Below are 12,573 nucleotides of genomic sequence, written 5' to 3'. Positions count from 1 at the left end.
CGTCTTGTTTTTCATTAACATACAGATGGAGAAATTGCTTTAAGGTCTGGTTCGTCCTCTCTGCAAGACCGTTGGATTGTGGATGATAAGCGGACATGTAATCTAGAGTGACGTCAAACTTCTGGCAAAGGGATTTCCAGAATTTAGCGGTAAATTGAGACCCTCGGTCGGACAGGATGCCTTTAGGCAGGCCATTAAGCCGGAAGATGTGCTGGACGAATAGCTGAGCCAGCTGTGGAGCGGACGGCAACCCTGGCAAAGGCACGAAATGCGCCATCTTGCTAAAACGGCGGACAACTACCTATATCACTTTGTTGCCAATGGAGGGTGGCAGATCCACCACAAAGTCAGTTGCCACATGGGTCCATGGTTCCGCAGGGGCAGGCAACGGTTGAAGTAAACCTGGGGTTGAACCGGAGATCCTCTTGTGGCTGGCACAGGTCTGGCAGAACTCCGCGTATGCCCGGACATCCTTATTCACCTTGGGCCACCAGTAGTATCGGCGCAGGTGCTGCAGGGTGCGAGATTGCCCTGGGTGGCCCAAACAGGGGGAATCGTGGGCCCATGCCAGCACTTGCTTCCGCAAGTGTGGCGGATCTAGGGTTTTTCCAGGCGGGATGGTGGTGGTAGCTGCCAGGTGGATCCGGGATGGCTCAATGATGTACTGTGGTTCCTCAGAACCCTCCGTGGAATCAAATACTTGGGATAGGGCGTCAGCCTTAGTATTCTTCTCAGCCGGTCTGTAACAAAGAATGAAGTTAAAACGGGTAAAGAACAGGGCCCACCGGGCTTGTCTGGGATTGAGCCGTTGTGCCCGGTGTAAGTACTCTAAATTTTTGAGGTCTGTGAAGACCGTGAACTGGTGCTGTGCCCCCTCCAGCCATGGGCGCCACTGTTCCAAGGCCACTTTGATGGCCAAGCGCTCCTTGTCGCCAATGGCGTAGTTCCGCTCCGCTGGCGTGAACTGGTGGGAGAGGAAGGCACACGGACGTAGCTTGTGACCCTCGGAGGCCTGACTCAGGACGGCCCCTACTCCCTCTGAAGATGCGTCCACTTCGACAAAGAATGGTCGTTGTGGGTCGGGATGTTGAAGGCAGGGTTGCAGCATAAACGCCTCCTTGAGGCGACGGAAGGTGGCCTCTGCTGCCGGAGGCCACTTTTTGAGGTCTGCTCCTTTTTGTGTCAGGGCTGTCATCGGCGCCACAATAGAGGCACAGTGGGGAATAAATGACCAGTAATAGTTTGCAAAACCCAGGAACCTTTGGAGTGCCTTGAGCCCGGACGGCTGAGGCCATTCCCGAATGGCATTTAGCTTTTGCGGATCCATACGGAATCCCTGACTGGAGACTATGTATCCCAGGAAAGGAAGAGACTCCTGCTCAAACAGGCACTTTTCAAGCTTCGCATACAGCTTATGTTCCTGGAGACGTTGCAAGATTTGGACGACGTGCCGGCGGTGGGCAGTCAAGGAATCGGAGAATATCAGGATGTTGTCCAAATATATTACCACACATTGGTACAGAAGGTCGCGGAATATTTCATTCATGGTATTCTGGAATACTGCGGGGGCATTGCATAGCCTGAATGGCATCACCAAATACTCATAGTGGCCATCCCGGGTATTGAAAGCCGTCTTCCATTCGTCACCTTCCTTAATTCGAATGAGGTTGTAAGCCCCTCGGAGGTCCAGTTTGGAAAAGATCCTCGCGCCTTGCAACCGGTCAAAGAGTTCAGCGATGAGGGGCAGAGGATAGTGATCCTTGACCGTTATGGCGTTCAAGCCCCGGTAGTCTATGCAGGGGCAGAGCGTTCCGTCCTTCTTCCCGACGAAGAAGAATCCAGCCCCTGCGGGGGACTTAGACTTCCGAATGAAGCCCCTCTCCAGGTTCTCTTTGATATATTCATTCATGGCCTGCGTCTCTGCAGGTGAGAGGGCGTAGGTGCGACCACGAGGAGGTTCGGTGCCAGGGAGGAGATTGATGGCACAATCAAAGGATCGGTGAGGCGGAAGAATCTCGGCCTTTTGCTTCAAGAACACATCCGCGTATGAAGCGTAGGGGGCCGGCAAGCCAGGAAGCCCGGCGGAGGCCACGGAGTAGGAGACTGGGATTACTGGTTGGAGGCATTTACCATGACAGCTCGGGCCCCAACGGGTCAGCTGTAACATCATCCACTCAAATTGGGGGCCGTGTTCTTGGAGCCACGGGAGTCCCAAGACTACTGGGTGCATCGAGTGCTCCAGGACGTGGAACATCATCTCTTCACAATGAAGGAGCCCGACCCTTAACGGAGTTGGTTCTGTCATATGAGTCACACGACCTGGGAGGGGCCTCCCTTGGATGGAAGAAATGACCAGGGGAGCAGGGATGCGAACCAGTGGAATTTTCAGGTGCTCCACCAATTTCTGCATTATGAAATTGCCACCGGCGCCTGAGTCGACCAGGGCTAAGACGTGAAACTCACCCACGGGTGACGTTAGCGCCACTGGAACAGTCAGTGGAGGTGCAGAAGAAGTTGAGCCTAGGAAGAGACCTCCTCCTGGTCCTAGGCACTGGAGTTTTCCGATCGCGCAGGGCAGGTAGCTATGTGGTGGCCTGCTGCGCAGCAATAAAAGCAGAGATCCTTCTTGATCCTTCTTGATTCTCCTATTGCGTTCCACTTCCATGGGTTCTTCAGCGGGACCCCAGAGGGTTTCAGACGCACGCTTGGGCGGAGGTGAGGGCCTTCCCGCCACCTTAACTGCCGGAAGGTGAAACCTCATTCGGCGGTCCACTCGGTTCGCCAACTCAATAACAGCCTCAAGGTCGTCAGGAAGTTCTCTCGCGGCTAGCTCATTCTGAAGGCGTGAGGCTAGCCCTTCTAGGAAGATTCCGTGCAGGCAATCTTCCCTCCAATTCAGTTCTGCGGCCAGGGTATGGAATTCCATTGCATACTTGGCCACCGTCCGAGTGCCCTGTCGCAGGCGGAGCAGTTCCGAAACTACAGTGGTTTTGCGAGTGGGTTCGTCAAACATCTGTTGAAAGGCAGACAGGAACTGGGTCAAGTTTCTGAAAACAGGATCCTCTCTCTCCCACAGATGAGAGGCCCAAATCAGGGGCTTCCCATCTAGCAAGGACATAATATAGCTGGTTTTAACCAGGTCGCTGGGGAACTGGGACGGAAGCAAAGCGAAACGGGCCTGGCACTGGCTGAGGAATCCTCGACACAACTTCGCATCTCCGGTGTATTGGGAAGGCGCCGGGAGTTGTGTTAGCATTACAAGCCCCAGGTCACTTCTGGAGGTCTGGGAGGTGTGCGGCTGAGTTGCACGGGCTACTTGAGCCCCAGGCGGAGACGGCAGTGTAGGATTCATAGGCCCTAGTGCCTCAAGGCGTTGGGTTAGACTCTGCTAGGAGGAAACCAGGGCATCCAGGGTTTTCTGCTGCTCCGCCTGGCGCTGGGCCATTCCCAGAATGGCCTGGCAGGCGGATGCCTCTGCTGAGTCCATGGACTTGGCAATCTGTTATGCTCAGACTTGTGGACCCTTGGCCGACGAGAGGATGGTGTACCTTTCGGAGGGTCCGTAGGTTCTCTCGTCGGGTGGCGAGGCAGGGCAGGAGGCAGGACCAGCTGACCCTTGGCACTGGAGACGGAGGCGAGCGCGAAAGCGATGAAGAGGTGGAATGGACGCTGTGTCTTCACCACTGGAAGTCTGTGGTCCCCCCAGGAGGAGCCCCTAGGGACCCAGACCGCTGGGACTTAGGTGGACCTTTGAGAGGTCAGGGAGACGGTGCAAGGGCCGACTGGAGCTTCACCCTGGAAGCCCGTGGTCCCCCCAGGAGGAGCCCGTAGGAACCCAGACCGCTGGGACTTAGGCGGGCCCTTGAAGACGATGGTCTGGAGGGAGTCCTAGGTCGAGTGCCAGAGGGTCGACGCTCACCAGTCCGAGGTCTCACACCGAAGAATCACCGCTTGCCAATCCGAAGTCAGGAACCAGAGAATCACCGAAGGCCAATCCGAAGTCAGGAACCAGAGAATCACTGAAGGCCAATCCAAAGTCAGGAACCAGGAAACCAAGACGAACTGGAACAAGGAATCAAGACGCTGGAACTCACCGAAGCAAGCAGACTCAGACAATGCTCACAGGAGACGTTGCCAAGTCGAGGAATGAGCAGAGGAAGTCTCCTTATATACTTCCTCTGCTCTGGCTCATAGGGAACAGCTGAGCCTGGTTAAAGGGATCATGTCCCTTTAAAGCTGAGGAGGAGGCGTGGCCTCATGCCTAAAAATGGCGGCGGCCATCTTGGATTTTGCCCCGCGGAGGAGAGACACCGCTGGATGCCGCGAGGGGGGAGCAGGACTGCTCCCCCTGCATCGAGCAGGCCTGGTTCGGGTCCCTCCCCTGGAGCTCCTGCGGCGAAGGAATCCACGGATAAGGTAGGGGGCCACGGTCGTGGGGCGCCACGACCGCGGAACACAACACCAGCAATCACTCCACACATGTTGAAAAATGGCATTGGTGCAACAAGAGCAACTGAGGCCTGCTCCTTCCACCGCTAGGCCTCAGGCATATATTGACTATGGTTAGCCTCACGTAGGAGGCCTAGCCCCAGGAATATTTTGTTCTGAGTTGTAGGAGGGCTTTAGAAGTTTTTTGTACTGGGTTTATCACAAGACCCAGGGATGTTTTTCTTTTTTACTGGAATTGCTTGATCAGTGGAGTCATTTAATCATTGGTCAGTAGTGCACTTATTTGTAAAGAGGTGAATTATTTACCAAAAATAAACAAACAAAATGACCAGGGACGCCCCTCCCCCCCCCCCCCAACCACACACAGATAAGAAACAGTCTAAAGCATATTGACCCCCATGAAAATGAAAGAATAAAGCAAAATTTCATGTATGCACAGTATTCCCATTGAGTTCTCACCAGCGGCCTGACCGATGGCAAACTCACTCCCTATGCTCTACTAGTTCTGTTCCCTCCCACGCACCCTAGCAGCCCTCCAGCTCTGGCAATAACCTTGTCTCACTGTTTCCATACTTTGAAATCATCAGATATTCTCACCCTGAGGTCGCTTTCCTGCTTTGTGGACATCAACATTTAACTCTCTGTGTATTCCACCCCTTTGGATTTCTGTAGTCAGTATACATAACTCTGCTTCCCTTTCAGCACTTCCTATGCATACGTCTGAATTTATTATTAATTGTGGAACAAAGTCATCAAGTACTTGAGAACTCCTCATGACCTCATAGATCACTTTTCTGTGGGCTGCCACTTCTTCACCTCTCCCCCTCTGTCACTTTTGTTTCCTGAACTGCAGAGAGTAGCAAAGGTGCTTTGGCTGTTACTTCCTACAAAAAAAGAGATTTATAAAAGATTTTGCCAGAGTCGAGCCTGAGTCTGTTCTCTGGCTTCCCTCTGCCCGCTCTGTACCACACCTTCATTTTTTTTCAATTCTGTCAGCAAACAGGGACTTTAATTTCTCTCCTCTCCCCCCTCTCCTTATCTGCTGACCTCAGCTTGCCTTCTAATGTAGAGATGAAGAGCACTCTGTGAATATCTGCATAAGCCTAGGGTCTGCACTGCATCCTGCTTCCCTTTCACACTCTGCCACTGTATGTCCCTCACTTATCTTTCTGATTATTTCATTACACTGACAAAGCATGATACCTGCCATGGCCTGAAATCCAGAAATCCCTCACCGTCTCCTCGCGACACAGCGTTGCTTCCAGAGCCGGACATGACCCTGTCATGCAGTGCGTGTGCCAGGGCGTACACCGCATTGTATACGCTATAGCTGCTCCCAAGGTATTTCCTGTTACAATGCATGTGTGTGAATGGTGTCGTATTAGTGCTGCAGGATCTTCGGATGCTCTTGGGGCATCGGCTGTCACATAGAACTTTCCACCACACATCAGGCTTCATATCATGTGGAAACAAGGTAAAATTCACCTCACGGATAAATTTAGAAAAGCTTGGAATATTCTTTTTTGCCACCATGAATGCCAGGAAGTTGTTACCTTGCTGCCAGGTTTGGTTCCGCGCCTGGAGGTTTATGAAATAGGAGTTGTAAATGTCCATTTCAGCTGTGGTGATCCAGACACTGCCAGGTACAATAACATTCCTTATCATAAATATGCTGAATGCATATTCTATAGGGCAGTAGACAATGAACACTTTAGTTACCTGCATGCGGTTCATCATTTTACCTATCTGCTCTTGGGTTATGCGCTTGTTGTGACTGAAGGTTTCTGTGACTGCAACGCAGCCCCCATTCTGCTCAATCCCTTCTTTTAGGATCTGGACTGCCCTCGTGCTGCTTTCATCATCAGATGCCATGATACTAACCCAGGTCCAGTCAAAATGTTTCAGTAGCTTGAGTATCCCGGCGCAGAGGGACAATTCACTGGCAACAGTGCGGTAGAAATAAGGGAACGTAACAGTGTCACTCATAAGAAGATTCTGGGAGGCGTAGCTGATCTGTTGAAATAAACGTATTGAATTCCTCATAGTTTTTGTCATTGTGAGATTACATTTTCATTCACATATTGCATATTCAAAACATAATTATACCTGGAAAAGTAAAAGACGGAAAATGGAAGATAAAGCCAACTTGCACGCAGCAACAGGGCCGCTATGCTGAGCTCTGAGTGAGAGGTGGCATCGTATACCAGTGTGGAACAGCTACTCAGGTTAGGTGAGGGAGGTGCATGCAAAGACAATGTGCTTTCTTTCATTTTTCAGTTTATTTCCTCATTCATTTTGTTTGTTTGATATCTTTTTATTTGTATTAATTTCCTTTCATTTCTCATGTAGAGACCCCAGGTCTCCACTATCCAGTTGGTCCCTAGCTTAAGGATTTTAGGAAGGGAGAGTAGTTTGGAGATGATCCCTGCAGGCACCTTCACAGAGCTTTGCCTGGATTAGTCAGCAGGATGTGTATGAGGAGCAGTGGTGTTTGCTGTAGGTTTGGATTTGGTGTTCAGCTGCTGCAGTATTGGAGTTCTCCCTGGTTTTGGGTCCCTCGGCCTGATGCAGGGGAAGTGGCTTTTGTTTCTGCATTTTGCAGTGCTGAGTTGGAGAAGTAGTATGGTGGCTGATCTCTATTTTAGGTTTCACAGCCTGACTCAAGGGAAGAGACTCTGCCCTGTGCCAGTGCCCCACAATATGGAAGGGATTGTCCTGGAGGAGGGAAGGAGATTTTGAGAGAAGTTTTGAGAAGAGCTGTTTTGTTTCTCGCTAGGTTTTGCTTTTTGGGATCCTGTGCCTGCCTAAGGAGGATTTTTTCCCCTATCTTGGGAGGTCAGGAAGGTGCTTCCATCACCCAACTAAGAATGGACAGCAGTGACCTGACTGAGTACTGACAGGAAAGAAGAAAGAAGCATTTTTGCATTGCTTTGTTCTTGTTATTTTGGATTTCTGGCATCAGTTCCTGCCCACTGAGAATGAAAGAGATCATTTTGAATTCTGTTCACATTTCAGGACTTTCTACCCTGAAAAGAGACAGGAGATCCCAGCCCCATTAGGAGTCCCTTCTCCCTCGACCAGGAGTGCTGGGTCTTTCCTGCTAATTGCAAAGGTACCGAAATTCTCCGGTGCCTGGGGATCAATGCATTTGTGCACCTCCTCCCCCCGCACCCCCATCCTCTTGTAGTAATGCTTAAGGTCACAGAAGTCAGTGGCGTCTCTGGACAGAATTGGGGGGAGGGCAACGGGGATCAAGGGAAGTATGAAGGGGGGCGAGCCAAAGTGAAATTTCCACACATGACACCCACCTCCGCAGCGTAGCCCCTGCCTTTAAATTGGCTATAACAAAAGAGACAATAAGGAAACTTTGTCAGGGCCTGCTGCACAATTTAAAAAACACTGTCCAGTTTCAAACTTCTAATAAAACTGCTATTATAATTATTTCATTGCCTCATTCAACCAATTCTACATGGACATGAGGGTGAAGTCTGGAATCTGTGCAGGAAGGGACAGACTCTAAATGTAAATCCTGCACCTCCAGTTCTGTAACATCGGGCACATTCACAGAAATTCCCCCAGCAATGAAGCATGACTGCTTCCCCACTATACATGCATTCTCCCTTACTCTTCGGAAGCCCATTTGATCCACAAATCTATTTTGAAGAATTGGCATGTTTTACAGATGCATAGTATTTTTCAGTCACCTCCACGAATCTTACTTTCTCGAGCCACCAATTTGAGAAACATCTTGGTTCATTCTGATTTTCAGGTTCTTCCTCTACAGATGAAATGATTGTGGGATCCCATCAGCCCTGCAATAATTGTTCAGTATGTTCAGTCTCTATGTCTGTCACAAGTACGATCATCTTAAGTGCGGGTTATGAGACCTACCTGAAATACATTACTTCTTGTATATCGACAATGGTAATCTACATGATTAGATGCCCTTGTGATCTCTTATACATTGGAAAGACCACGCGTCTTTTAAAGACCCGTATGATTGAACATCGATCTAATATTAAACATGCTCAGGTGGACGAACCTTTAGTGTCACATTGTATACAGTTTGGGCATCGGTTTGAAGACCTTTCTTTTTGTGCCATTGATCATATACCAGAACATTGGCGAAGGGGCAACCGGGAACTCCTGCTGTTAAAATCTGAACAACGTGGATTTATAGACTAAAAACTATCATCCCGAATGGGCTCAACACTGAGTTGGACTTACATGTATTTTTGGGATAATTGTTTTTTCTTTTTGGTTGACGGTTTTATGGATCGTCTTTTCTTTTCTCTTCTTTTTTCAAAATGTCATTCTTGATAACAGCGCTAAGGAAGCTGGTTCATCATATATGTTTGCATTTCAGTGACGTCAAAGATTTACACCATTTGAGACTTGGGTATTTAATGAGACGTGGACGTCGGCTTCATTTCCTCTGTTCCTGTGAAGAGACGGTTGAGACGCTGAGTCCATTTTGAGATGGTAGCCTTGGTAGTGAGATAAGTACTTTTTTGCTTTCACTATTAACTATTACTACATTGAAAGTATGTTTTTGATATTATTTTTAGGCAAAGACTCTTTTGATAATGATTTTCGCATGCCCCTGATGAAGCATTATTGTGAAACACTGGCCATGTAGGCAGGTTTTATAGTATATGCTGCGCATCCCACTCGCACCCAACCCGCTCCCGGGTCCGCTTACCCTTCCTCCACGCCAGCCAATCCCGGGTCGGCCTCCCTCGCATCTGCCGCCAGCTCCACTTGGCCATGGTGTTCCACGGCGGCATTCCCTGACGCTTCACCTCCCAGCTCCAGCCAGGCAGGGCTCAGTGTCCTCCGTGGCGTCGGCCCCGTTCCTAGGCATGCGTGTGCAGACTGACCAGCCTCTTAAAGGGCCAAGGACGGGTCCCAGCTCCGCTGCGCACCCAGATTGATCCCTGTACAAAGGGAAGTGCCTCACATCACTTCCTTGCCTTGGCAATCAGGTCGATCACCTAATCATAGTAAGTTTGCCTTCCTGCGTTCCAGTGTCCTTGCTCCTGTGTCTTGTTCCAGCCTCTTGTTCTAGTGTTTCATTCCAGCCTCCTGTTCCAGCGTCCTCCTGTTCCAGTATCCTCCCATTCCTTCGACTCCCCAGGTAGTACCATTCGGACTGTCTTCTCGGTACTGACCTCTGCTTGTTCCTTGACTACGTTTGATCGCCGCCTGGATTTGTCCTTTGCCTGTTTCTTTGATCATGTCTGACTGCCGCCTGGAACTGACCTCTGCCTGTCCACTGACCACGTCTGCACGCTGCCTGGAATCGACCTCTGCCTGACTACTGACCATGTCTGAACGCCGCCTGGAACTTTACCTTTGCCTGATCTGACTATCCACGGACTGAGCACTGGTACTGACCCCTGCTTTGGCTGACTAAGCTATCCTTGCCTCTGCCCTTGATCCTCGCTCTACATTCAGAGACTCTGTTCTGGCCTTCTCTGGCTCCCGGACTTTTGAACCTGAACATCGACCGCACACCCTTGTTCATGGTGGGCACACACTTGAACTTTATCTCTCGGAGATCCTGCAAGGCCCACCTAAGATCAGGCGGCCTGGGTAACCAAGGGCTCAACCTGAGGGAACCCCAGGTTGCTACTGGTGAAGCTCCAGCTAGCCTCTGTCTCCTCCTGCGCTCCGCTTCTTGGTGGCAGGCGCTCTCTGGGTCTGACCAGGGAGCCTACCAATCCTGCACCAGGCCAAGGGTCCACCTCCCAGCACAACAGTATACATCAAAAGAGACTGCTGTTCACATATACTCTGTAGATCGGGGATAAAGATATAGGGGCAGATTTTAAAAGCCCCTACGCACGTAAATCCAGCTGGATTTACGAGTGCAGGGGGGGTTATGTGCGCCGAGCCTATTTTGCATAGGCCTGGCGATGCGCGCATGTCCAGGGGCTTGAAAAAAGGGGTGGGGGCATGGACAGAGGCCTTCATACGGCCGCTAGGCCAGGGGATCACGCGCCGGCACGAGCAACATATGCCTGCCCTGAGGCAGGCACAACTTATAAAATAAAGGTTAGGGGGGGAGGTTTAGGTAGGGCTGGGGGGCGGGCTACGTAGGGGAAGGGAGGGGAAGGTGGGGAGGGAACGGAGAAAGCCATAGGGGCTCCCCTAGGGCTCAGCGTGCGCAAGGTGCACTAGTGTGCACCCCCTTGCACGCGCCGACCCCTGATTTTATAAAATACGCGCGGCTGCGCACGCATGCTATAAAATCAGGCATAGATTTGTGTGCGCCGGGTTGCGCGCACAAATCTAGGCCCATGCTTAGGTATTAAAATCCAGCCCATAGTTTTTACAAAAATGAACAAAAAGACAAAAAAGAGATAATACATCGTTAACATAAAGATTTTTTTTGGATGAGATTAAAAAAATATTTTTTGTGAAGGTGAATGATTAGAAGACCAGTTGGTTTCTAATGAAACTTACAATATTGTTGACACCTTCACCTAGGCTTTTGCAAAAATAGACTGTGTGGTTCCCATGTTTTTGCTACAGTTTACTAGAGTGGGTAACTGTTTGGACTCTCCTTGAATTTCAAGTTGTGTATCGGTAATTGAAATCTCCCATTATTACTACACTCTGTTGCGTCCGTCTCAGACGGCTTCAACCTTTGTGCCTCACCTTTCACTCCGCTCTCCCCGACAGCCTTGGGAAGATGGCTACCACCGCGTCTGCTTGCCGCTCTCTCCGGCGTCCCCGGAATGGATATGGCGTAGCCTCACGCCATGTTTCTCCTAAGGGCCTCCTAGGGTGCGCACGCGCATGCCACCCACGTCTTTATCCACGTCATGGCGGGAACCTCGGGGGCAACCCCCTTGAGTGATGTCACGCCATCCAGGTATTTAGCCTGCCCATGACTGCTAGCTAATAGAGATAGCAAAGACCAGTAAGACTTCGATCGTGATCGGTCTGAGCTACTCTGCCGCTTCCTGCTGCCGCTGGAAGCACTCTGCCTTTCGGGGTAATTCTCTACCAATACAGCTACCAACACTGTGAGTAATCTAACTTTCTCAGTCTGTCTCATCTACAGCTGTGCTGCGCTGGGAACCTGCATCTATATCTCACTATACCATCTCAGCGAGACGGGTCTCCTCTGCCGAGGGCCTCTGGACTGCTACCTCCGGATTACCTCATTACTACCACCTCTGGTAGTATACAATAGCTGTACAATAAAAGACAAATCTCTGTGTTTGTGCATCCTAAGTCTAGCCCAGTACTGTGGCTCTTCACAGGGCTCCTCCCCGTGGGCATGGTCATCCCCACAGTACCCAAGAATCCACTCAAACACCTCAAAACCATAACAGATTGCTAACTCTATGGATTCGGCTCAGCTCACTGTATTGCAGGCCATCCCAGGCCTGGCCCAGTGAATCTCCGAACAGCAGAACACGCTGGAAAACTTGACTGCTGCATTCAATCATCTACACGCACATATGAACTCACCGATCACCACAGGTAAAGAAGTTACACCGCCAGAAGTGACGGTCAAGACAATTGAACCTCTATCTGCTCCAACTCACTTCTCACTTCTCAGGGGAAGTTTGGAGATGTAGAGGATTTATCAACCAATGTTGCATGCACTTTTCCCTGCAACGTAATCATTTTATTTATTTATTTATTTAAGGGTTTTTTATATACCGAGGCACGTTTGCAAAACATCACCTCGGTTCACAATGTAACATAACTTAGCAACAAGCTTTACAATAATAACCTTTTTTAACAGGGAGAGGGTTAACAAGGGCAGGAGAAGATAATACAAGAATTATATACATATGTACATGTTAGTTTTAACAAGTGAGTTAAACAAAGCAATCAGGATAGATTAGCAGGGGAGAGTAATAAAGGGAAGGGGAAGATGAGGAGTATACCCACAGAGGGTGGGGGGTAGGGAGAGAAAATAGAAAGAGCGAGAGTCAGTCGGGCGGTCATGTCGCATCTTTGGGGGGGAGTCAGTTCGTTAGTCAGGGTACGCTAGTTTGAACAGCCATGTTTTAAGATTGTGCTTGAATTTTTTGTGGCAAGGTTCCTGGCGTAGTTGGGAAGGCATTTTATTCCAGTGGGCGGTTCCTGCAATGATGAAAG

General features: G+C 50.0%; 1 protein-coding gene across 1 annotated transcript in view; it reads right to left on the bottom strand.

Annotated features, from left to right (window-relative positions):
• LOC115080271 (vomeronasal type-2 receptor 26-like) overlaps positions 1-12,573 on the bottom strand; it is a 131,422-nt gene that overhangs the window by 75,308 nt on the left and 43,541 nt on the right. Inside the window, exon 3 of the mRNA XM_029584424.1 lies at positions 5,653-6,462. Coding sequence (XP_029440284.1) covers positions 5,653-6,462 — 810 coding nt within the window. The remainder of the gene's footprint in view (positions 1-5,652; positions 6,463-12,573) is intronic.

This window comes from Rhinatrema bivittatum, chromosome 19 (genome assembly GCF_901001135.1).
Source record: "Rhinatrema bivittatum chromosome 19, aRhiBiv1.1, whole genome shotgun sequence".
Classification (NCBI taxonomy): Eukaryota; Metazoa; Chordata; class Amphibia; order Gymnophiona; family Rhinatrematidae; genus Rhinatrema; species Rhinatrema bivittatum.
Note: the sequence above shows the minus strand (reverse complement) of the source record. Positions and strands in the feature narration are given on the sequence as shown.